At 41.2% G+C, this 27,028-nt stretch overlaps 1 protein-coding gene across 6 annotated transcripts in view; it reads left to right on the plus strand.

Moving 5' to 3' along the window:
* Positions 1-36: 36 nt before the first annotated feature.
* Positions 37-27,028, plus strand: part of RSF1 (remodeling and spacing factor 1) — a 56,838-nt gene continuing 29,846 nt past the window's right edge. For 3 of the 6 annotated variants that reach the window (XM_075140290.1, XM_075140295.1, XM_075140296.1), the window contains exons 1-2: positions 37-439; positions 22,882-22,973. In XM_075140290.1, the coding sequence (XP_074996391.1) occupies positions 238-439; positions 22,882-22,973 (294 nt within the window). In that variant the 5' untranslated portion in view covers positions 37-237. Of the gene's footprint in view, positions 440-22,881; positions 22,974-24,807; positions 25,054-25,300; positions 25,399-25,431; positions 26,566-27,028 lie in introns of those variants that run through there. The other 3 variants (XM_075140292.1, XM_075140291.1, XM_075140293.1) reach the window with 3 other exon arrangements.

Genomic DNA, 27,028 nt, shown 5'->3' on the forward strand with positions numbered 1-27,028 from the left:
CTATCCCGCCCCGTCATAAATTGCCCCGCCCCGCCCAACCGCCGCTCCGCCTTGTTTTCATTCCCCTCGCCGCACGAGGCGGAGGGGTGTCGCCGGGCGCCGCTCTAGCTGCCGCCCCCTCCCCTCCCCGTCCCGCCGTTGCATTGTGGGATAGTGGCGGCGCGGCTCGGCAGCGCCCCCTCCCTCCCCCTGCCCCCTCCCCCCCTCCCCAGCTCCTTCTCCATCCTCAGGTCCAAGATGGCGGCGGCGGCGGCGGCTCCTCCGGCTCCATCTCCGCCTCCCCCTCCTCCGGCAGGCCCGTGCTGCCCGGGCTCGTGGCCTAACTTCGCCGTCGTCTGCTCCTTCCTCGAGCGCTACGGGGCCTTGCTGGACCTGCCCGAGCTGCCCTTCCCCGAGCTGGAGCGCGTCCTGCAGCCGCCGCAGGAGCCGGGAGACCAGGGTGAGCGGCCCGGATACCTTCCCCCCCCACACACCTCCCTTTACCCCCGTACGGCCGGCTGAGGGGCGCCGCGGTGCGGGGGGGTGGAGGGGGGGCCGGGGCTATTCCCCCCCCGCCTCCTCCCGGCCCCGGGGGTGGAGCGCGCTGAGGGAGAGGAGGGGCCTGGGATTCCCGGAGCGGCGCTCCGGGGGGAGGGGAGCCCTCTCCCCCCTCAGCACGGCCCTGCTTTTTTTAGGGGGGAGCAGCTGTTTGTGTGTGTGTGGGGGGGAGCTGCCTGCCCCCACAGTGGAGCACGGGAAGGAGGGGGGGGACCTTTCCCCCCCGCCCCGTCCTCCCCCCCTCTCAGTGCCGGCTGTGATCCCCCCCACCCCTTCCCCCTCCCCGTTTCTCTGGGTTTGCTCCCGAGCTCTGTGCGGGTGGGCCTCCTGCAGGAAGGGGGATAAGCTGAAATAACTATTTTTGTTCAGCCTGGCGCTGGCAGTGGGTCTCTTCCATCTCCTCCCCTCCCCACAGCTTGGGGAGCAGCCCTCCCCCCCCGCCCCCAGCCCCTCCATGTATATGTCCGTTCTTACTTCTCCCCTGAAACAAGAAGGACACACACACGGCAACGTCCTGATCCTCTTTCACCCTCGCTCCTTTCCTCTGTGTGTGGTGAGGAATGGGGGGGTGGGGGGGCACAGAGAAGCCCTGAGCCTTCCCCACGGCTGCTGTTGTAGGCCATCTCCTCCCCACTAACACAGCCAGCCATTGTGTGCCATCTCCATCCCTCTCTTCTCCTCCCCCTCGTCCCCTCTTGTAGTTGAGGGGGGGGGTGGGATAAGCTCTCTGCTTGCTTCTTCCCCACCGCCACCTGAGCTGTGCGAGGTGGAGGGATGGGTTATGCACTCCACTGTTTTCTTTCAAGCTGCTCCTCCTCTCCTCTCTCTCCAGTAGCAGATTTGATTGCCAGACTCTCTAATTCCTGCTCTGTGCAATGGATGTGGGAGGGCCCGGGCCAAGAGAGCAGCCTGGGGAGGGCTGTGTGGGGGCGGCGGTAGGAATATAGAGGGGAAGGTGCTTGTTGCTCTTCGTCTCTTGTCTCTATTATTGGTTTGGTTGTTGCTTCTGTACTCTTGCCACATAGGGAGACCGTGGAGCTCACGGCGCATGCTCGGCAAGGCCCCATAGAAACTTCCTGCTGCTGGAGAAGCCCAGCTCAGGGCTGCTTTTGGTCCAACAGCCCCTGCTTTTCCCCCAAAACGCACTCACTCTCACCTCCCTCCCCACCAAACCCACCCTGTGTGGGGGGGTCTGGGATTAAATCTGTGTGTAGGTACTTCCTCATATAAAGGAAGTTGCTTTTAGCAAAGTGCAGATGTCCTATCTGTGAGTTCACAACAGCCACTGCTGAAATACAATGAGATAAGATTAATGTACTGTCTCCTCATGTTGTCCGGCACCTAATCAATATGAAAAGGATAGGTGTGATCCGCTAACTTCTAAAAACAGGGTTAGCTTTCATGAATATAGGTATTTATAGTCAATTCCCCAGCACTCCTGTACCTCTTATGTTATATAAAGGACTCATTAGGAAAAGCATTGTTTTGTTACACTGTTGCAAAACTTATTCATAAAACCCACCAACACACTTAGAAGTTTGAATTTTTAATGAAAATACTACTTTTAAAGTGATGTCTGTAAAGAAAACTACTGCTTTTACTGTGTGACACAATGTAAGTGGGTGTGTAAGTAATTTTCTTGTGTGAACTGCAGAATAAATTAAAATGAAAGGATGAGATAGTGACTCGTGCTTTAAGTACATGCATTTGATGAAAAAAAAAACTCCTGATGACTTCAATTGCATGACTGGGAAGGGGTTTATCAGTACGACAATGATTACTGCATAACGCTTTTGTAAAAAGCTTTCAAATGACTTGCATTATGGAGTTTGCATTGTGGGTTGACTTCATATTTGCCAAGTTTTTAAACTTTTCTCTGTATTGCCTTTCCTGTTTGGCAGGGGACAGGTTATTCTGACTGCTTTAGAACAGTCCCCCCAAATGGGAGCAGTTTTAGCTTCTGAAGATGTAATCTTTAAATTACTTGGGTTTTTTTGCTTGTGTCTGGTGCAGATGATGTATTTGCTTGCATTTTCTCATCTCTAAGAGAGAAAGTGTGGAGGTGTGAAAAGCAAAGTTGGGTGATTCTTGACACTTCGTGTGATAACTTGTGTGACGGGCATTTTCTTTTCCTTTGATACAACCAACCCATTGGGCTTGGTTTGTGGTGCTGGTAGCTGTTACCTGGTGTATTTTATGCTTTTTGGAAAAATGGTTGCAGTGACTAGGTTTCTCTACATGATTTTTACTTCAGTTAGTCCCCAGAATGATGTTTTTAAGGGTAGTCATAAAGTTGCTAAACATCAATTGAAAACTGAAGCGGTCCCTTTTTTCTGAACATCTGTTATTTACCAACTCTATGTAGTTTTCTGTGGATAGCAAAAGGGATTTTGATTTCAGTTATATACAGTTAGTTTCACTTTTGATACCAGCATTACTTGACAGTGGATTTGCATTGACAGTAACACATAACAAAATCTAAGCAAATAGCTACAAAACCTCCAAGTGTTTTTTTTCTAACTGCTTAGAATCTGGATCAAGTTTTAAATCTCAACTGCCAGGTAATGGCTATTTGGAACTCCTCTCCATATTCATTTTGCAATCAAGCAAGGAAATCAATAGTTTGGGGTTTTTGTTGATTACCTTTAACACTGTTTTGATGCTCAGCAGTTTCAAAAGTGTTTTGGGTTTTTTTTTGTTTTGTTTTGTTTTAAACATGGCCTATATTTTCTTGTCTGAAGAGTTAAACTAGGAAGATGCCAGTAGAAGTTATTTTCTTTATATTAGGAGCCTCCAGGAGAACTAGGAGCTCAAGTTTGAATGTTGTTCAGTAGTTGTATAACAGTCATATTTTCTTTCCTGTTAATAATTAGAACAAAGAGCTTGCTCATTATTAAGGAAACAAGGTATAACCTTCCCTTACAGGAAGGGATGCTGTGTGGATGCTGAGCAGATGTTGACAACTAGGAAGCTATCAAATATTTCTTAGAGGGATTTTAGATTTTTGTTAATGCTCAGATAGCACTTGAAGTTTGCCATGTTACCTCTCCTACATGAGAATTTCAAGACAAATAGTAATGACAGCAGTGCTCGAGTATGAATAGTTTTCTGCAGTAGTCTGACTACTTTAGATATCAAATTAACCTGTATCAGTAGCGGGTTAGATGTTTTAACTGTGTGTACACAGGTATGGTCTTGTCTTAAAATGCGCAAACCAATTTAAAATGTTCTTTGGGATTTGATGGGTAATGTAAATCATGCTTGAATAGGAAAATAAGAATGTGTGGTGTTGATTTTGCCCGTCGCTATTGAAGGATGGGATGAACTGGTAGAGTGGAAATAGTCTGCTGCTTAGGAAGGCTGTACAATAAAATAGCTTAACTTTTCCTGCTGGTGTTTCATTTGAAAGTTGCAACTATTCAAACAAAGTAATGAGACCGGTGGTTATCTGGTGAAGATTTGATTTTATGAAGAATAATCATCTTGCCTTTGAGAATGGTTATCCTTGCTTTATGTACAATGTTGTGACTTGGGTTGCAATTATGACAATCTTAAATTTCTTTGGGAAGAATAAAGTCAAGTGTCTATCAAGATGGTGACAGTGTTAACTCACAAAATTTGCTAGCTGATAGGTCTCAAAAAGTAAATTGTTTCTTGTAGGATTTGTTAAAAAGCAACCCAATATATGATTTTAACTGGAACTTCTGAGGGCTGGGAGATGTCATTACCCCTGTACTACTGTATTTTTAGATGCAAAACTAAGGTAACAATACAGATCATCCTACAGTGTGCCGCAGTACTTATCTCTTTTGCCTTTGCTTCCGAAGGCAAAACGGTGCAAACTGGAACAAATCATCACAGGAAACCAATACTTGTTCTCCTTGTTCTAACAAACATACGCTGTCTTTTTTACTAAGAGTTTTACTTGCTACAGAAGAGCGGTTGCAAATTTAAATATTAAATTTATGTGATAGAGGGGAGCAAGAACTATATCTGTATTTAGGGCTGTGTTTAAGGAACCATGATATCAAATCACCACCTCCTTTGTGTCGGTAAATAGCTTGAGAATCGGTATAAATGTTAATTAAGCACTTGGTCTCTTGTGAATGAAAATATTAGTAGAATGTTAGCTTGCACAACAGAGATCTAATTTTACACATGGCTACGCAAAACGCTTGCTGGTTTGCCAGGTTCCCTGGTGTGTGAATGGGAGAACCTCTCCCGGAGGTGAATGGCATCTTCCGAAGTGCAGTAGGCTGTGTTAGCTCATCAATTTTTGCAGGCTTTTCTTAGCAGTATGGGGTTTGATTTGTTCTTGATTGAAATGGTAACAAGTATGCACGCTTCGCATATTCTTTCAGCAAAATAGCAAACTTGCCGGTAATGATCATGCTAACGGTGGTTTTGAAAACAGCAAGTGTGTTTTGGTGTGTGGATTTTGTCTTGAGGCACTCTTCTGTATCCTCACCGCAGATCAAACTTCTTTTATCTTCTTTGACTTTTGACAATCACCCTGACAGATTGACCCAGCCTAGAAGTTTGTCGCTTAATTACAGCATGAACGTGCTGCGCTTGTTTGGAGTTTGATAATAAAAACACTCTTTGTGTGTTGGCTCAGGTTTAAGAGGTGTAAAGACAGACATGCTGAGATGCAGATGCCTGGTAGTAGGCCCATTTTTGTAAATCTTTTCTTTCCTTCCCCCTTTCTTTATAATGATAACTGAGGTGAGCGGCAGGTAGATTGTAGAAAACCTGTGCAAGCCATTTATAGTTTCTTTAATTTTTTCAGTAGAGAATACCTGATACCACGTTATAGAACTGAAAAAACCCGTATAGTCTTTGGAGCTACCATGCTTCAAAGCAGTAAGTTATCTTTTACAAGCTGTTGTATTTTTCTCTCAATCTTCTAGACACGTAACATATTTTCTCTTTTCAAGTGAATTTGGATGCTGAAGTCATTTGTTTCAGTGGGTTATGTCAGTGTTTTTTTATTGTCATTCCAATACCTCTGGAAAGCTCTACAGCATTAAGCTTAAGGGTTCTTACCATTCTCCGAAGAAATTAACAATTAACATTGACTTAAATTGCTGTTGACATACCTGAAGCTTCGTAGCTGTTTAATATAGCAAACAAAAGCCAACCATACCTAATGACAAGGAGTTTGACAGACTTCAAGCTCAAGATTAGGTATGTTGCTAATAAAGAGGTTAGTGAAGCAGAATGTTCTCTTAATATGATTGATTTTCCTCGTATTTAAGGTTTGATATGAAGCCTTACTGTTGATCTGTTTCTGTACTGTTGATCGGAAGTTACGGAGTTTGATGTGACTTTTAGGTGAAGTCGTGATATGTTACAGTAACCTGTAGTATCCACAGTAGGTTGGTTAGTATTAAAAGTAGGAGATAAATGTGGTATGTAAGTACTGTCAAACACTAATTCACTTAAAATTTAATAATTGATACTGTGCTTGAGATATATTAACTCGGTTTCAATGCAGAAAGATTAATTCATGTGGTGTCCTCTCATGTAAATGAACAAGTTCTGACACCTAATGTTGGTAGTGTCTGCAATGCTGGATGAGTGGAGTTTATTCACACACTGTATCATGCTGAATCTTTGTCATTAAACATATTAAGAGTGTATATATTGATGTTACAAGGTTGCTTCTGCTGTAAAGCTGTATCAGCTAGTCAGAGGTAACAGTTTTCATCTGCTCTGCAGGTCTGAGTGAATGTTCATATCTTATCACACCCTTTCCTGTATGAGTAAGAAATTTAACTGCTGTTTTGAATCAATCAGGTAGTTATCACCTGAATGCAGGCTGAACTTGCTTGTGTGTATGTGGAATATAAGTAGATCATTGCTTTCCTGCTGCACCTAGGGACTGAACCAAAACATTTATGTCAAAGCCATTAATCCACCTGTTAGTAAAATGCAGTATTTTTAATTTAGCAACAAACTATTGGAGAATAAAAGTGTATCTAGTAAACTTTAGAACATGGTGTATTACTTCTGTGCTTGTTTCGTTTTTGGATACAATGGAAGTTCTACACCTCTAATGTTTCTGGCCATCAAATTAACTGATTTTTTGAAGGTGGACTCCAGTGGTGTGGAGCTGAAATTCTCGAACAGCATAACAGGGTTAAATTCTGAGAAAGTGGCAGGGGTAATCATTCTTGTACTGACTTCATGGCAAATAACTCTCTAATGCAGAATAAACTGCTCTTGTCTACACTTCAGTCACTTTAATATAACTTTAAGGTTAGCATGCCTTATCCACATGTGCTTTTCAGTTATTTGTTTAAGTAGTGAATTAAGTTTACCTTGGAATTAATTATGTCGTAATAGAGTATGGATGCATATCCTTGTTTTAACTATTCCTATTTCAATATTTTTTTCCGTGTCGAGACTTCATATCTTCACGTGCGTTGAGCTGGCATGTCAGCTCACCTGAGTGTGCTCTTGTACTTAGGCTGGGCATGCCAGTTTTAACTAGACTCCACATCATCTTACAATCCTACGTAGAAGACAGGAAAACACTGTACTTCTGGGGAGACAAGCAGTTCGGTTTTTTCCAGTAATACTGCCCATCTGAAACAGATGACAAAAAGCCACGTGGAATGGAAAAAAGGAACTCGGGATGCCGCTCTTCACTCAGAGATGAGCCGTGGCAGGACATCCGAGGCCCCCTGCCAAAGCTCAGCCCTCCGAGGGGTTATGCAGGTTCTGTTGGACCATGTGCTTCCATTGAGGAAGGGCGGTACACTCTTGGTAGGCGGCTTTGTTGAATTCCAGCACACTTTGGATGGTATAGAACTGGAGGAAAAACTTCTGACATTACTTCCAAGTCACAGTCTTAAGGCTTATTTCAGGACAAGTGTGTAAGATCCAGGAATGCCGGTGGAAATTTTTCTGGCCAGTGTGAGATGATGTTTACTGAAAGAAGCTGTATTGTGGTATATCAACTTCATAAACATCAAAGTTGAGTTGTGTGTGACGCCATCATCACATGTAAGCTGGAAGTGATGTTTTGTCCAGCAATCCATCAGCGCTGAACCTTGTCCTTGGCCCTGGCCAACTTCAGAGGTCTGCAGAAGCTGTAAGAGTTGCTCAGAACACCCTCCCTGCGTCCATGTTTGTAGCTCAGGGGCTTCCTGAGGGGCTTCTCTACAACTACTGTGAATGCGACTTTTTTCCCTTGTTTGGGATTACTTCAAGCTAGTATTGTCTAGTGTAAGAACAGTTAGTAGATACATGTGTGAAATTATTAGTGCCCCCTCCCTGGTACACACACTTCTAAGCTCATCCCAAAACTGACATTTAGATTAGCTTCTTTATGGCCTGTACTAAACTAAGCTCATGGGAACTTCTGGAAAACTCATAGTATCATTGATACGAAGATTAAAACAGAGTAACTATTTTGTGGTGTTTCTGTGCTTTTCAGTAGCTGATAGACTGCATCCCTCGGGCAGAAACCTGGTAGATTTGGGGCGGAAAGAGAACCTACTTAGGGACTTGGTAATATTATCCTACTGGAGGCAGACGACAGTGACAGAAAGACTTCCTTTGTGTGGGGTGAAGGAGAGGACAGGAGCTACTGAAGGACTGAACTGGCAAGAAGGGGCAGATGATGGGAAGATGATGAATAAATATCCTGCTGAACAATATTGTGGCTGTTTGCTCACTGCTGCTTCAAAGCCAGTTGTCCTGCATTTCTTTGAAAGTATCCATTTTAACATCAAGATCTCTCTCTGGGCCGTACAACACTTCCTAGCGGTACAGCTGTGTTCCTTCAGGTTTATGGCAGTTGGAGTTGATGGAGATATTCTGTATATCTGCCATAGCTGGGACAAATGTCCTCTGGTATCCTCACAGGCCAACCTCTGCTGTGCTTCTCTGGGAAGAAATGCGGGTGTGCAGCCGAAGCATTCCAGTCGTGTCTCCTGATGCAGAGAGTCTGCACCGCTGCACTGCCGAGATCACCACCCCATGGCAGGGAGGCTGCCAGTGGGGAGCACCTCCCCTTGCGCTGCAGGCTCTCTTCGTCGTTCCCTACTTGGGCACCGGTGCTGGGGCAGAATAATGCATCGATGGCTTTGGCTGTGGGTTCAATAAAATCGTCTGGTTGGTTCCAAATGTTAAAATCATTGAAAAATAATAAAACTCATAGAAAGGTGGTATATTTTTTTCTTTCCTCCAGCCTTGCTGTAAGAGCATAGTTTGGTCCAGTTGTGGAATAGGAAGGTCTGTGGCTATTCATAACACTAAGATGATCTTTCCACCTTATTTTATTACCCTTACTCCTCTGCCTCCTTCTCCCCAAATCAATGAACTCTCCTTTGCTTCAGTTGTTCTACAAACCTCGACAAACATTTTAGCATTAAGTATTTCCTAGTAGCCTCTAGCATTTGTCAGTCTCTCATATATGCAGTTTGCCGTCAGCCTGATACAGTTATTTCTCTTCCCCAAGAGCCAAACAAAGCTCTTAAAGCTCAAGCAGCGGAGAATTTCTCAGAACTACAGTAGAAATTGTGACCCTGTTGATGTCTGTAATGGTCTGGAGAAAACAAACAATTTCTCAAAATGAAGGAAGGCCTATTTCTAAAGATTCCTGTGTTTCAGCAGCTGTGCTTTAGTATTAGATTTCTTTCCATTATGATAATTTAGATCTTCTAGTACCTTGGAGAAAAGCACTGCTTACCCTTGAACTAACAGGTTTGATTGATATTTGAAGAACAGATAACAAGCAAGTCATACCTCACCAGTCCCAGCCTTGCAAATCCCCTTTTCCAAGAAAATGGTGGTTATCAGCATGAAACTCTGTGGCTTTTTTGGTTGTCTTAGGCTATACTGTTTTTCTATCCCAAGGGTCAGTTCTGGTTGGCAAAGTCCTGAACCAGTAGTATGCTGAATGAAGCTGGTTGTTAAAGTTTGTGCGCGAGTAATCACTTGATTTCCGACTCCACTCATTGTCCCTCTGGTACTGCCCTGGCTGTTTTCCAGCTCATCTACAGCTATCTAGTGCCAGGGCACGTTCATTGCCTTTTAGTATTAATGACTGCCAGGATTATAATGGTTTCCTCCTGAGAACAAAATGCGGTGGTTCACAAAAGCCATATTAATTAGTGGATGATGGAAGTGTGGAAATTTTAGTTTGATCCCAGAGCCTGCGGTGTGGCGTTCTTGTAGTTATCAACAATACGTTGCAAGGAAGCATCCAAGGTGGAGAGCTGCGTGGCAGGATGCAGCAACAACAAAACCCACCCAAAAAAACCCAGTATTGCCTGGAGGTGGTAGTTCAAAGGAAACTAGCTTAAGCTGGGCCTAAAGTGGCCATGTGAATGCTCTGCTTTGCAAAAGATACTTCCAGTAAGTGGCAAAACTATCCCTCGAAAGGCATATTTAAGCTTAGACAAATTCTGTAGCAGACAGTATTAGCTGACCGCCTAAATAAGACGTTCGCAATCTGTATGAAGGTTAAGAAAGGTTAGCAGCAGGTAAGAAAAATTGATAGAATAACAAGGGAGCTTTTGGAAGACCTAACCTGTATAAAAAGGGAGACCAAAAGGACTAATCGTAAGTCAAGAAATAAAAACACTGACGGTCCTAGATGCAGCGTGCTTGCAAAGCTAGTAGAGGTCTCTGAATGCGTGTTTGTCTGACAAATGGGAGTAGGATGGTGAAGATAAGTGTAAGGGCTAAATGTCCCAAGTTTTTATGCCAAGCAGAAGCTGTTTGAAAGGTAGAAATCTAACCCTGGTGAAGTCCATGAGGAGAACGTACTCATAGCTGGCAGTAGAAAAAGGAAGCTAGAAAGTCCAAGGTGGATTTGGAGAGCGTGTGGACAGGGAAGAGTCTTACGTAAAAAGAAAAAAAACTAGGAAACATGGGTGTCTAAAATCATTAGCTACAATACAATGATTAAAATAAGTACATTGCTGAGAACTTAAATAAATTCTTTGTATAAGGTGTCGTTATTAGGTTAATTTGTGATATCTTTATTCTAGTTATGCTGCCTTTCTGGCAATAAAGATGAAATACGATAAAAATGATGTGTTAGGAAGTGATGTACTGGAACACACTAATAATGTGAAAGCATACTGAGTTGCCAGGCTTAGATACTCATTTGGCTTTCTGAAAAAGTTAGAAATACAGCTGGTAAAAACATACAAACTCGTATTAGAGTACAGAAGTGGAAAACAGAGAGACTAGCACATTTTAAAGAGTGTAACAAAGATTTAGGGAATCAAACGCAAGGAGCTTTTACATCTGGTTTTGATAAACTTTATGAAATTGTAATTTCATAGTTCTAATAGTTGTATTAGTTATTCTCCAAAGAAAAATACTCTGCTGTTTTCTTTTGAAAGCATGGATAGTTCTTTTGAAGCACGGATAGATGGGTCGTGCTTGACAGATACTTACATATAGATGCAAAGTCTTTCAAGGAGGCCGGTGATTAAAGTGGTTGGCTTGCATTCCACAGCAACCTTACCTGACATGACCAAAATAGTAACTCTCATGCCCAGCCCTTTCCTTGACATCATTCTTTGTGGCAGGAGGAATCAGGTGAGCCAATGGAGTATGTTTTTAGCCATTGCATTGTACAGCCCAACGTGTTAATGCAAACTGATGTTGCCAGAGGTCCGTGTTCATGCTGTCCGTTTTAAGTTAGGACTAGCTGAGGAGCGGCTTTGCTTTGTGTGCACCCCTGGTAACCCTCCCTGGCAGAGGGTTAGAGGAACATCAAGGAACACATCACTCAACCATTCCAGCTAAGTCAACCACTGAACGTGAGTCAGCTCCGAAGTGGTCATCGGTTGAGAGGGAAAGCATCATCATAAACCTTCAACTGATTAACCAACAGGAAGTAGGTTAGAAGAAGAGATTTTTTTTTTTTTTTTTTTTTGGCTACTGTGGTATAAGTAAAGTAGAATTCCTCAATTTTTTTTTTTTTTTTTTTATGACATGGACATTTAATCTTATTTGCCAAGAAAACAGGAAGGAGATGAGTTGTTTAAAAAAAGATCGAGGTGAAAGCTGGCTGATCCAGACTACGGGGAAGCGCTGCTGTGGATAAAATAGTATTGTGAATTGACAACAGCAAATGAAACAAAGTTATAAGTATGCATTAGAAGGGAAACTGTTTGTGATGAATACATCCCAGACTATTTAAAATCAGCTGTTAGCTCAACAAAATATTCCAGGTAGTATTGTGATATGTCGGAGGAAAGCACCTCTATTAACATGGAGCTGGAGTTTAAAAATTGACAGAATACCAGATAGCATGAAGAATGGGCTGAGAATCATATGTAAAACTTGGAGGATATTTCATTTTGGGTATGTGTGTGTACATCCCATTTTGTGGATTGTTTGTTTGCCTTCATCTTGATTTTAGTGCTCAGCTGTGGCTGCTCCATCTTGAAAGATAATGCAGACAGATCAGTAGACTAAGGAGGACTGTATGAAAGTTTCCGCAAAAAAAAAGTTTTAAAAAAGGGTCCTATTAACTTCAGAGGAGATTTTTAAAAGTATACAAAGCAAGGCTCCTAGAGATTTGTGTTCCTGTTATATTGTAAAACCAGAAAAATGGTGTATTGAATGGAATTTAAAAGTAATTCAGATTTAAATGCCTTTCACGTGTTCCGTAATTACAATTGATTGCTGCAAATTATTACTGAGGCCAGAGCTCCAAAAGATTTAGATACTAATGAATATTGAGTTGTAGTGAAAATATTTAAAAATAAAACTAAGAACATGAAGTTTCTTGCTTCTAAGTTAAGCCAGGCTTTAACTAAAAAGAGGATTTAAAGATAACCTGGGGGCAGGTAATTTCATACATGTGCTGTGGGGCTTCGTTACCCCTGTTCTGAAACAGCAGACGGTGGTCACTGTCAAACCGAGTGCTGGATTACACGCACTGTGGCTCGTGATTTTCTTTTCCAAATGCTATGCACAAACACATTTTCTACTGCCAAGATTTGTTCTCCTTTCTTTCTGCCTGCTTTGTGCCGTACAGGAAGGGAAGTATCTTCTGATGTCACAGGTTTTATGTTTTTCAGGTACTGTTGTGTTTTCAGGAAGCCGGGTCGGTGGGAAGATTCGGGTGCGCGTTATATTGTGGCACTTTTCTTCTGCCTGCAACGCGAGCTGCCAGGCTCTTCCCCGTTCCTGATAGTATCTACGCATGGTTGTTTAGGTTGGAGGGTTTGTATCTCAAACACGAGTTTTAAGTGATGGCAATATGCAAATGGTAGCTAGAAACTCATCGTCCCTTCAGGCTGTTTCCCTCATCTTTCTTTCTAGCTCAGATTAAAAGTTGTGTAAAAGGTGGCTGGCGGCAACCGAGCCGGAGCTACGGAGAGGTAACAGCGCTGCCGGTCTGGCAAACCGGTCTGTGGCTTTGAGTCTGCCTAGACAGACAGCAGGACACGTCGACCCCAAAGCTAACAGTCTTGGCTACCCCTGCGAAGCTGCAACAGCCCCAAAGTTATAACCGTTACTTGCAATTAAAAGAATTAGGTTAACGGGGGTAGATATTTTAATAGTGTTAGCAGGTCAAAACATGAGTTTGCTCATAGAAGTTTATACTTAAGAGTTGGGTGTTTCAAGGAATGAAACTTCTGTGAATCCTTACTTTGTATGAGATTCAGATATCAACTCGCATAAGGACATAAGTGGTTTAGGTTTTTTTTAAGTCTAAATAAGTCTTTATTTTAGACTTAAGCTTAAGAAAATTGCTCAAAAACCACACCGTGTTTTTATGTACTACTAGCACTTCGTCAGGCAATTGTCTTGGACAGTTTTGCGTCTTAAATTTCTATTCTCACTTGCTTCCTGCGTTTCTTAAGAAATAATGGAGAAAAAGTTGCTACTAGCTGTGAAACCATTTAAAAGAAGCCTCAAATTCTGTGCTAATTGGATTAAACTTGTAAAATTTTAGGCTTGTGATCATGAATTCATCTGTAGAATTACTTTCATCCAGCTGTGTGACTGCCGCCTTTCGCAGGACTCTTCATCAGCTGCTAGAAACGTTGCTGTCTTATGACTGTTTAGCCCAAGTCTCTGAAATGTGGTGCATCTTTTTCTGGATCTCTGGTATTTCTTTAAAATATTTTAAAGAAAATTTTAAATTTTCATATGCACTGCTGATAAATTAATGAACTGACATTACCTTAGAGCAGAACAAATGCACAGTTACTTAACTTCCAACTGACAGGGAAGTGTGTTCTGCATTGCAGTGTGACTCGCGTTGGCTTCACCTTCAAAGTTTGCTTGTGCTGATCCTTAAAGAAAACTTGTGCTCACGTAATGGTGCTGTTTGGAAAATACCAAATGCTTACTGAGTAGTACTCATTTTTTCTACAGAAATTAGTCACTGCCGAATGTTTTGCAAAATAAAAAATGTATATCTTTGTAGCATGGTTACATTCTTCTACTTCTTTAGGGTCCAGTAAACTAAAAATATTTTTTTTATTGGGAGACCTAAGTTTGCAAGACTAGGTTTTCAACAAAAAGTGTCTGCGATATTTGCCAGTTACAGAGAAACTGCCAAGAAACATTCACCTGTTGATACCGTTTGGTGAGGTTGTTGTGTAAATGAAAGATGAAATGGTGAATCCCAGAGTATAAATGAGACTTATTTGAAGTGCAGGTTGGATCGCCAGTGACTGGAGAAAAAACCATGCTATTTTTAAAGTTGAACCCGAAAAAGGGCAGTAATGTCTTTGTAGTAGATCTCATCTGTTATATGAAAAAGGATAGATCTTTCTGTTTTGTGTTTTGGGTTTTTTTTTTCCACTGAAGACTGAGGAATGATAACCTCTAACCTTGTTAATGAAACCTTTTTTAGGAAAGTGATTTTTATTCAACCTGCTCTGATTTTTTTAATATTGCCTTTTTATTCAATTGAGAGATGTGGGAGAAAGTGATTTTGTAGTATAAACAACATCCTCCTTCTGTTAATGCCGAAGAAAACTCTCAGACAGTACCTGAGAAATTTAGCAAAATTGACACCAGAGTGGTGTTTTTAGTAACTAAACAAAGTAAGGAATTAAAAAACATTTAAATTTGTCCTTGTTCTCATATAATGAACTAAAAAAGGACTTACATTCAACTTACCCTCTAACAGAACACATTAAAAGAAGCTTGTTACATTTGTTATGTGAATAAAGCTAAATGAAGCTGAAGCCTCCTTAACTACTGATGTATGCAACTCTATGTTCATATGTTTAATCTTGATTTTCACTTATTTCACTGCGCTGAGGATACTTTAATTTCATTTAATATAACAGGATATATGCTCTTTCTCTTGAAGGTAAATGCTGCCATGCTTAGAGAATTGATTTTGTCTCCCAGAATTGTCTGTGCATGGATAAACCTTATGAACTAAGGTCAGATGTGCAATGGTAATTGTGTCTAAAGCGGAGTGTAAGAGCTTAGGTAACTGTTTAAGAACGAGATGTACCCCCAGTACCTGGTAACACTCCTGTATCCCGAAGACCTTCCCCCAAGACCTTACATACGTTGGTTTTCACTGGAAAAATTTGCCAGACACTCTACAACAGAATTGATCTCACCAAATGTATTTAGCGGAGCTCAGGTGTTTACTTTAGGATGAGCTGACTCTTCCTAAAGTGTCTTTCTCTCTGTGGGCTATAAATGGATTATATGGAACTAGCTCACGTTTAGAGATCTACATTTGCTTAGATGAATCCTACTGCTATGTTGCTGCCCTTTCCAAGATTTTAACGGCAAAATACCTACAAAATTCTGGAAGCTAGGAGTAGGGACTAAAGCTCAGGCTCCTTTTTCACAGGAATTGGGCTCACGCTTCCTTTTCTTCTCCTTTCTTTAGGAGAATCTTGGATCTTGCATTTCTTTTCTAGCTGCTTGCCTTGTGGCTGAGCCACCCTCCTAGGAGTGGGAGTTGTAATTTTGAACCTTCTGAGAGCAAACAAGGGTGTTGAATTCAATTTTACCATTTCTTAATGGCTATGTAACTACTTAGTGTTAGATCAAAAGGTAAACGTTGCCATCTCAACTTGTTTGCTTACATCCTTTTGCTTTCTGTAAGACACCTTGGTGTCTACTACAGGCAGAACAGGACACCTGGCACCTTCTTACATCTCTGCAGTCTGAGTAAGTGTATTCTGCAACATGCTCCAAAGGCTGGCTCCCAGTGCCCGAACTGGGCATGCTGGTGCCGTCCACTGCCGCTCTTCCCTGCCTGGGTCTTCTTCCAGTGAAAAAAACCTGGCTATGTCTCACTTCAAATGTCTCTGAAGTGGACTTACCCCAGTGTGTCGGGAAGCCATGAGGGTGCAACACTTGCCCTGAGGAGCTGTGAAGCACTCCGGAGTCCACTACTAAAGTAATCTTCGTGATTACCTTTCACCTTTGTCACATCTACTCTTTATTTGAGAATTATAACGACTCAGTTCAGTGCTAAGGAAGGAAACGAAGGGATTTTCTGCTCATAGCCTAAAAATCTTGGTTATATTGGAGACTGAGATGCCTCAGCAGGCAAGAGAATCCCAGAGTCATTTTAGAGGACCTTATTTCCTGATTTTTACTAGCCAGAATGAAAGATACTTGTGCTGCCGTGTCTTTGCTTTTATAGGCTGTGGTCCCAGCAGTTTCAGAGAGTCAAGTGCTTGCATATGCATGAATTAAGGATCAGCAAGTCAGGTGCTCTTGATTTTAGATAGTTGAAATGCATGGTGTGGTCACTGCAAGTGATTTAACTGTGAACAATGGCAGTCTGTTACAACTTCAGATGTTTTCAGTACCTGTTTTTCAGTGCAGTCTGCTTGTTTGCACATTGCTGCCACAGCCTGATTTTTCTCACTTGCTGTTCATGTGTCCAGAGTTTGTGGACTTGAGCCCATTTTTTATTCGGTACATTTTTTGAGGCAGTAAACCGGACTTTTATTTGCTGTCTTTCCTTTCCTGGGCTATTTCCAGTTTCTAAAATAGATCATGTGCTATTTTTTCCTGCATTTTTTTCAAAGTAATTTTCCTTTCTTCTTTTTCTACCTTTATCTCTTTTTTCATTGCACAGTACAGCATGCTTTTCTTCCTAAATCTTGTGCTTTATTCTAACATCAGTCTTGCTTTTGTTAACCTTTCTGCTGTTGCTTAATATATCAGCTTAAAAAAACCCAACATTGCTAGGAACTTAATATCCAGAGAATGAAACAGAGAGGACTTGTGAAAGATTAAACCTTTTTCTAACTGCTAAAGGTCTGCTGAAAAACAGCTGTGGAGGGATTTTATTTAGATTGGTATGGTCTTTAACTCTAGCTTCAAGCGTTATGCTGATGACAATGCATATGATTTTTTTAATCTCAGTTTCAGGTATAGTGGGAAGGTGACTGATGGTGGTGTGGGCATTAGAGAGCACAAGCATAATCAGATTGATTTGTGGGCAATGGAAGAGGGTAGAATTAAAAAAAAGGGAGGAAAGGGTGCTCAATAACAATTTTGACAAATAGGTGATAAATTCTAAATGTTTGAAAATAATCTCATAGCTAAAATTAGAGCTGAATTTTAAGGTCACATCCCAGTTGCAGCGAGGACTAAAGCAGCGAAGTCAGTATGCAACTCTGATAGCAAGGTCTGTCGGGTTGGTGACACAACTTGCTAAAAGAACTGGGGGTAGAAAAGGCTTTCCGGTCCCCGATCAAAGCACTGCCCACCTTGGTCACAATTCATTCGCAGGCGGCAGTGAAAGAGGTGGTATGTTGGGATCCTTGCATCAGCAAGGAAGGGATTTATCAGCAAGATAATCTTAACTTTGCTGAATAATGTTAGAATGGCATGTGTTCTGAATAGTCCAGGCAAGCGGAGAGCCTTCTGAGAGGTGTTTGTACAGATGAGAGATATAAAGGTACTCGGATATTTGTATGAAAATGATCTAGCTGCTGAGCATCCGGATTTCAAAGTACTTTCCTAGGATAACAATGTCATTTAAATGTGAGCGTGGTTTGTTTGTTTTTAATGCCTGCCAAAATCTTTCTAGGAACAGGATATGAAACTGCTACTTGGTGACTTGTTCTTTCTGTTTTGATCTTCGGTTTAATTACAGCATGTTTGATTGCTCTTTTCATTCACTCGGGAGGCAGAGTGGTTACATTTTTTTCCCCTTTCCTGTGTGTGGTTTTTTTATGGACACACAACTTGGAGGTAGGATGATAATACTCATCAAGTGACTCAGCTGGAAAATAAGATCTTTAGATTGTCCTTTGGAACAGGAACTACTGCTTTTTCATGTTCAGAAAGACTAGCGAGGTCAAATGCTTCAAATTTTTTTATGCCAAGCTTGCTGCATGAATATGGGGCTCCTTAGTATGACGGTTATTTGTCAGAGGTTCACTGTAACTTCTTGCCTGGTTCATACTAGAGGTTTTGTCCTTCCATTTCTTTATCATGCCAAGTTCATACCAAGGCCATCATTTTTCTCTAAACTTCTTAATAATACATCCCAACCATAGGGATCTCTCATTTTCCTTATACTAAGAGTTGAGATAAGAAACAAGCTGCATAGTTCCTAGAGAAGAATATTTACGTTGGCATAAACCTGCGCTGCTGCTGAAAGAGGTCCTCTCCCCTTTCTTTTCCTAAGTGTTTTGCTAGCTATTTAATGAACCAGATGAGGAACTTACCTTTGGTTGAAACTTATCTAGAGGAGAAGGTGTTTGCTGCCTCTAACTGCTCATGGGACTTCAGACTTGCACACAAAAATGGAGAAGAACATTAAAGATGTTAGAAATGTGATCACTGTGCCTTTTAAGGGATGCAGCCAACTGGTTTTAAGCAAATTTATGTGTAAGGGCTTGTCTGTAAAGGGAATTAAGTGCGTGGTTAGTGTGTGGTGGGCTAAGTGGCAAACTGACCACATAATAACTCTTCACCAATGTCTGAGGGGATGCTCTTGCCTTTGCCCATGCCGCTAGTACGGCTCCTTCCAGCACTGCCCGCGGAGGGAGCTGAACACGGTGGAAGCTATCTGGTGTTTGCTTGCCATTAAACTCTTTGCGCAGGGTGCCAGTAGCTAATACGCATCGATTTTGTACAGGTTACTGTGATCTGGCTTCCCTTAGTAGAAAAGAAGGGGAGGTGGGAGATTATTAATGATCCTGTCGATCTCAGCTGTCCACCTGCTTAGCACGGTTTTATTTGACAGTGAAGTCACAGCGCGCAGAGGTAATGTTGGTCACGGCAGAAAGATGAAGAAGAGCAAACTGTTAACTGAAATATTTGCCCTGTATATCTTATGAGTCACTCTTTTTTTTCCTTCCACTTGCCAAAACAAGTTAGCATGGAAAAAAGTTTTACTAGTATAACTGGGAAGACCTGTTTGTGTTCATGAAGCATGAAAACGGCCAGCAGTCTTTGCATCCCAAAAAGTTACTTCTTGTTCCCGTCTCCCTAAGTCCCCACAGCGTGAGGGGTTCAGTGTGCTTTTCCCTTATCTCTGGAGGAAGAGGGGAGGCGTAGGCTTTGCAATCCACTTCAGTATCAGGGACTCTGCGTACACCGGGGTTCTGATCTTCCCCTCTGTGTCCAGCACCCCAGATCTGATACAAAGCTTTTTTATTTGTAATCATTTTCCGAATAACAAGTTCCCCCTATCCTCCCTCCAGACCCAGGGCTTTGTCTGTCATCTACATTTTCTGTCTTCCTCCTTTATTTCAGTTTTGTTTAGGTGAGTGTTCAGCTGTGAGTGTATTAATTTTGGCAGGGAAATGAAGTAGAGGTGAAATGGGGTTATGGTTATATGGGAAGGTGTTAATGGGTACCCACAACCAGGTCTTTAATCTGCGGTTGTGCAGGTGTTTGAAAGTTACAGCTTTTCTAACCAGATGATGGGGTTTCCATGTGTTCGTACTTTTTCTCCTCCGTTTCAGTTTTCTGTCTTTCCCAAACTTATTAGAAATGTGAACTGATGTTCCCTGAAATGCCGGAGTAGATAGAATAGCGTTCAAAGGATATTGTATGAGGCCCAGACAAGAGCCTGCCCTCCAGGAAAGTGCAGGACTTAACAAATTGGCTAAACTCCACCAGAAGCCCTATAATTGTATATACCATGACTCATTCTTTCTGACTCATGGCTTCTTCCTATGAAAAGTCTGTATTTTTGAGTATCTAGCGGATGGCACCATGGTTTAATTATACCGGATTCTTTGAAACAATTTTTCCTTTAAAATAGTGCTGTATGATTTTTATTATGCGCAGAGTCCTGGCGTTTTCTCCACCACTTAAGTGTGTTCTATGAAGGTTTTAGAGAGCTACTGTATTACTTTCCAGAGACAGCAAAGTTTCATAAAAGTTTGAGAATACCATTCAGATTTAGGTTTTTTTATGTATGTTCCATCACTCTTTTTTGGCCAAAACCTTACGCAGAATGGCTATTATGCAAGAAAGATGGTATGTATTGTTCCTTCCCTTCTGTGAAACTTTAAAAAACGCAAAACATTATTAGGTTATCATATGAGTTCCTGAACTGAGTGATGCCGGTCCCATTTGAATGGAGATGATTTTACAAAGGAGATGACAGTCTACTGTGGTTTTTTATAAAAAAACAACCACCACCACAACCCAAAAGTAATGACATCTCATGTTCATGATCTTTGGTATGTTGCAAGTAGGATTAGAAGAGTATTGTAAAAATGATCCTTACTGATGTCCCACTTCAACGAACTCTTGTCAAGAATTTTCTCTCTATTCTGAACAGAAGTGAGTTCACTTAAAGTTATGGATGTTCAATGCATTTCTGAGACAACTGAAACGTTAGTGTCGTCTACTAGTGTACCTCTTCTCCTTGCCAAATAAGTGTTCTGGGAAAGGATGGATTTTCTACCACTCTTTAGCCTTCCTACCACCCCTCCCTGAGCTGGTACTTCTGGGCAAGTCAGGTGTATGCTGCTGCATGTGATCCATATACTATTTACAGTTACTTTGGCTTCAGTAGAGTTTGTTTCTCAGTCCCACAGGCTTCTGCTCCTGCTGTACTTCAGGCACCCTGGCTGGTCAGGCTGCACTTCACACACTCCTTAGTTTCTGCCTGCAAACTGGACATAGGTTTTCTTCTCCAAAACTCCCACCTCGTTCCTTAGAACAAGGAGGATAGTGTGCGATTCCTCTAAGCGCTTACTAGGGAACTGGCGAAAAGCCAGCCTAGAGAACCGGTCATTAATATTGTTATGATATGTGCAAAACATCTTGAAAGGGTAATAAATGGAGAATTAATTTGAAATGTTTTGTGAAGTTTATTTGTGAAAATAATCACATCGATACATCATCAAGATCCTAGAAATGCAAGAGCTGAAATGCTGGAATCTCAAAAAAGATGTGAGGTTTCTATAGGTAGTAACACAGATCACAGTAAGCGCTGACCAAGGGTGTGCAAAATTACTTTACAATTTTTGAATTTTTAACATTCTCCATTTCTTCTAAGACTTAATACTCTCGCAAAGATTTTTGTGGTGACTGGGGATTTGATTATTCGAAACAAATCACCCGTGCTTCTTTAAACTAGGATTCCAATCAGTATGTACCCATTAAAGAGATATCTGATTAAAAACAAACAAACAAAAAAAGATGCAGAACAAAAGCTTTGATCCAGCAAGATTTTGAATACTCTGGCTCAGTTTCATGTCACACAAACACAAGCTGAGGTTTAATTGTATAAGCTGACTTTGATAGAATTGCTCGTGTGTATAAAGTGCTTTGTGCTTGATTTTGTTAGTGCCAAGTGCTCGGCACCTATCAGGGTTAAGACCTTTGATCTTGTTCCTTTTAAAATATATGGTAGTTTAAAATTTTGAAGTGCATTAATTTTCAGGAAAACCAAGGAGGAGATGTGTTAGGTTTTTTTCAATACTCAATGGTAATGGAAACGATGAATGGAATAAAAGAGAAAAAGTCACGGCTAGTTTACAGTTGCTCACAAATTATTTACATTTAAAGGACATCTCTTTTTGGGTACCAGGCTGCTACTTTATGTATTTATTGAAGAAATGAGTTTGTGTATTAAATTTCTGGTTGCGAACCTGCAGAGGTGACCTACTTCTGAAATAACACAAGCATTTTCATCAAACTGATATTTTACCAACTCGCTATGTACACCTGAAAATAGAAGCATTTGATTGAAAGACAAATATCAGTTAGGTGAAATCAAGGTAAATACTGAAAAGATTCACACAGATACTAAAATGTTGTATAAAGAAATAACATCTCCGTAATGTCTAGTTTAGAACAAACATGTTTGGTGTCCCAGCTGCTTATTCCGTGTCAAGTAGTGCTACTGGACCAGCAGAAAAACCGTAATCATAAATTATGATCATAAACGTTCTTGGGTTTTAAACTTTTAAAGCGTGTGTGCATAGAGTAATGAAAATGCTTTCAGAAAATAAAATTGTATGCAAAGAGTATAGAAATAAAAATACTTGAGAAGTTCCATTTCTTTATGTTTTTTTCAACAAATTACAAATAAGAACGCTCACATCGCTGGGCCTGTATAGTTGCATTAATAATTATCAGTTCCATATTTTTAAAAAGTTGTACTACTCTCTAGCTTATAAAATTGACGTTCTGCAAATTTGCCACTTGGTGGTGCCAGACTGATTCATAAATCACAGATGTGAGCTAAGACGAGATGTTGAAGTTGTATCTGAGGAGCGTACGCTAAGAGATAAGTAAAATTTGGTTGGAAAACTTTGATTCTATGATCGCACTGGTGCAGCTGTACTCAGCAGCAGTTCTGGCCTCCATCCCTCAAGCCCCAGATCTCGAGTCCCTCTCTGTCCCTCCAGTACAAAAGAGGGTAAGTATATAGCAAAGCTGCATCTGTGAGGACAAAGTTTCTGGAACATTTCTCCTGTACCACGCACCCGGCCAAAAATAGTTTGGATTCCGTGATCTTCCAGGCGTGGTGCAGAAGATGGCTCTGGGGTTTCTGGAGGCAGCTGCAGGTGTGTATTTTTGTAGGTGTTTGACTGGCGTAGTTCCTGTCCAGTTGTTGTTTTAATGCTGCCAAAATTCTTATGTATTTATCACAGAGGTCTGTTTCCTTGAGTTTAAGGAAGGGCACAGATCATCGTAAATGTAAATCTAAACAAAAAGACCCATGCGATTAAATTGACCTTAACCCTACTTACACACTGGTCTCCATCTCAGTTGTGGGGCTGCTCTTCAGCAGACTTTCAGTTACTATGTTTTGTTAAAATTTCTCAATTTGTCACAGTGTTTCAGTGTTATCAGTGTTCAGCATGGAAGTATATTTGCACCAGACTTCATAACTTCTTTTTTTTTTTTTTTTTTCTCTCTCTCTCAATACTGCAGTTCCAAAAGAGTTGGTGGAGCTTCACTTGAAACTGATGAGAAAGATTGGGAAGTCTGTCACAGCAGACAGATGGGAAAAATATTTGATCAAGGTACAATATGTGCGTTGTATTATTCTGCAATGCTGGAATATGGTTATGATGAGCTGTTGTGTCAGCAATCCCTGGTATGAATTATAGTGAGCCTTGGGCTGCGTTGTGGCCAACATCAATGCGCGTGCCCAGACTTCAGTTGCGTAAGATCACAGCTTAGCTTTCAGTCTGCTTAGGCTTGTGTAAAAAAAATCTCTGAAAACAGACAATATCTTCTGCATGTAAAAGAGTGTACACCTTCATACTTGGTAGTAAAATACTTTTTTGAGCATTAAGACACTAAATAAAGAAGGAGATTTAGTAGCCTGCAAGCGGGCTACATTGAGCAGAGAGATTTACACAGTAACAATTCATTTGTATATCAGTTGTCTGGATATGATTTAATTATTGTGATTTGGTTGGCATTCATACAGGGACTAACCATACGGAGTTCTTGTGGCATGTCTTAATGATAAATGAAAGTATTGCAGTGATTTATATCTGCATGCTCAGAATGGCACAGCTAAGACGAAAACGTAGTTATGAATCAGTAAAAATATAGCATCCCATTGTTTTACATAATTCTGTATCGGTATTTTAATTGTGGCTATGCCATCGTTGGCACCTTATGCAAATAGTTTTCAGTTTAAAGAATTTACACTGCTTCAGAAAATAAAAATATACAGATATTCAAAATGAATATTTTCATTTTCAAAATGAACCATTTCCCCTGTGGATATGTTCCATGTGCCCTTTAATCCACAGAAGTTATAGTCTTGGTATTGTCTGTACAGCCATGATCGCACCTTGCTTAGAAATACAGCATTATGGTAATAGCAATGATACAAATAACGGCACTTGGCAAATCCAGTTGCAGTTTGCCCCGCTAAGTGCCATCTATAAACTTTACAGAGACAGGGATTTGTCTTGAGGGTTGTGTAGTCTGAAGATGACGATGTTTTTAGGACTGGGAGCATGTCAGGGAAGAACCTGCTGAAGGGCCTTAGGTTAAATCTAACCTCTTAACCAGTTGTCAAGTATTTATGACGATGTTTTAAAATAATAATGTAATAATTTATGTAACTTTTATGTACTTCACATATTACCAAGTACTGTCGTTACTGATTTGTCTTAAATTCCTTAATATACTGCAAAGCCATTGCAGCAAGCTGAGAAAACCCAACTCAGACTAGTGAACTTATGTACCCCACTGAAGCCACTTACCACTTGTGTGGTAAGCAGAAAGCAGAGGGGGAAAACAAGTTTATGAAGGCGTAGTTTGGAAAATCTTCCTTCAGCAGGCATTGAAAGGATGGGAAAGTGGTAAGGAAACCCTCCCACACACCCCTGTTAAGACCAGGTAAGCGGTAATAAATTCTACTTCATTTAACAGTCTCCAGCGCTAACTTGAAGCTTATTCTAGCCAGTGGTTCAAAGGAACCTTGAGGAACAAAGGAATTTGAATATAACTAATTAGAGAGGTATGCTAATATCGTCCCCATTTCAAAGGGGTATAATTAATTTAGAAAACCAAGGAAGAGTATTGGGAAATGCCACAAAAACCAGGAAAAACTAAAGACGTGTGGAACCATTGAGAGCATTCTAGGTGCCTGCAGTATTGTTTGACATATTATTGACATACTCTAAGAGACAATGTTGACCTGTTTCTCCTTCATTAGAAACTAGTAATCTGTTGCTTTGATAAAACAGGGTTTGGTACATTCTAGATGTGACCATTTTCTTTTCTTATTTAGGAGGAAACTATAAGTGAAGGACATTCAGACTTACATGCTCTTAATATTTATGCATGTCTATATTATTAATATGTTTTGTTTATATACCAACTGTTTATAAGATATGCTTTATTTGACTGTCATGCTTATAAAAAGCATCATAAAAAATTGTCTCTAAGCTGCAGCTGGTATTTTGACAGATGAATATATTTGGGGCAGTTGAGAGTTTTTTCCCTTCCCTCTTCTAATGGTGAACCACCCAAGCTGGCTCACCAGCATACACGCTAGTCTTTTTTGGAAGAAAATGGCTATAGGGCTCCAGGAATCTGACTTTTCTCCTCTGCGCAAGGAATGTATCTGTGACCGAGGTAAAGAACTGGCTTGTTTTAAACATTTTAACTAAGAGGAACTATCCAGCTTAGCTGTTTTTTGAGAAACGCGTAGTTGAGTTAATTCAGACTGCACTGCATCCTGGCAAAATGCTTTACTTGACTATTGTCAAACATATTTTGCATTTTTATACAGATAAGATTTCTCTGGACTGGTCCGTCTGGAACCTTCAGCCCCGAAATTGGCACGTTCTTTACGCACTGTCTTTTCTGCCCTGATTATTAGAATTCAGGTGTCTGGAGTCCCACCTAAGCAGACTCCTCCGCTGTGTCTTTCACCTTCCTCTTTCGTTGTTTAACGTGAACGTTTGGAGCATGGTAATAGTAAGTGTCGGATGCCATCATAGCTGCTTTGGAAATATTTGCGAGAGAGATGTTTCAGCGTCTCTTTTGCAGGGTGGAAAGCTGCTGACCACTCTTTAGCATGCAGAAGCCAGCTCCTCCTGCAAGCTGCAGGTTTTTGATCGGTGCGAAACGTCCCCTCTGTGAAGGCAGAGACTAACATTTCAGCGGAGCCTGAATCAATGAGATCTCTAGTTCAGGGTTGTGACAGTACTTGTCAGGAGAAGGCATGATCATCTGGTTTTTAATTGTCAAAATGTAGTCATTTCAGTTTGAACAGATGCTTCATCAGCTCTGATGTCTCTGAGCTTTTGCTTTGACAATCATACACTTCTGTAGCACATGAAACTTCTCATTATTGCTTTCATACTTAACGAGTAAGTAACGAACAGCGACTGGCACATGCCCTTAGCAAGGGTTTTGATATAGTTTCCCAGCGTTCTTCACACTATATCGTTGAAAATGAGAGAGAAAGCAGAGTAACCTTGTTTTGTGAGCGAGCAGCGATTGTCTCTCGCTGTGAGCTTTGGCTTTGCCTCAGAGAAGTACCCGTGTAACGTTCCTTAACCTCGGAGCAGGAAAAACTGCTCTCCAGCAGGATTCATTGTGACCAGAGAGCACTCTCTTCACCGTTCTCTGTAGGCTGTGGTTTAAAGTCAGAGTATGATTTATGGTGTGGCTGAGCCGACCTAATTGCAGGCTCACCCTTGGGTCACGTAAGAATCAGTGAGTGTCAGTACCAGGGGTAGGGAGGGTAGGTGGCACCGTTGTGGGTACAGAGGAGGGGTAGCGGCACCTTTCTTGGTTGTAGCCCACGTGGAGTTTTACAACACAAATCAGCTGGTCTGTACTTCTGGTGGGTGAAATTTAGGGTTATTTTTGCTGCTCTTTCTAGAGAAAGCTGCTTTCAGATGTGATTTACAAGTTTTTGAGTAGCTTATTGACTGTATCTTGTCTTTAATAATAATTAGGTGATTGGGAGATGACACTGTTTTGATTGAGTCCATTCAGCAGGGCTTTGCTTCCTTGCAGATGGAAGGGCAGCGGTACCTCGTGTGCTAATTCGGACAGTCGTGATTCAACAGTGGCATTTCAAAATAACCTCGACTGGAGATGTAGCTGTGATTAGCTTTCGCCCCCTTCTAACGGGTATTTCCACTAGAATAGCCTCACTGATTGGAGATCGCACTATGTGTCCTCAATTGATAGGCAGCTCTCCTCTGTTCATGAGAGTTGTCTTAAGCATGTCCGAGTTGTTTAGGAGGAGAGGGAATTCCTTCTCCACCGTCATTATTGGAGCTCCCGCTGATTCAATCTATTTATCCTCTATTGCCATTTTTTTTGTGTGTCCTGTTTTTTTCCCCCATATTGGTGTCATTGAATTTATTTGCTTTAAGTAAATTGAAATTGGCTATACTTAAAATATTTTAAAATATTTATCAAATGGCTTGAGGCCCAAGATACTTAGCATTTTCTAAAGAATAGTAATTCCACAGTGTGGAGGGAATATCAGTTGCATTTGTTATCTGCAGTACAGTTGTAGGACTTAGGGGTCCCAAGAGAGCTTGGCAGCTTACGTGCTGAGTGCTGTAAAGACACGTAATAAGAAATC

The sequence above is a fragment of the Calonectris borealis genome, chromosome 1, assembly GCF_964195595.1.
Source record: "Calonectris borealis chromosome 1, bCalBor7.hap1.2, whole genome shotgun sequence".
Classification (NCBI taxonomy): Eukaryota; Metazoa; Chordata; class Aves; order Procellariiformes; family Procellariidae; genus Calonectris; species Calonectris borealis.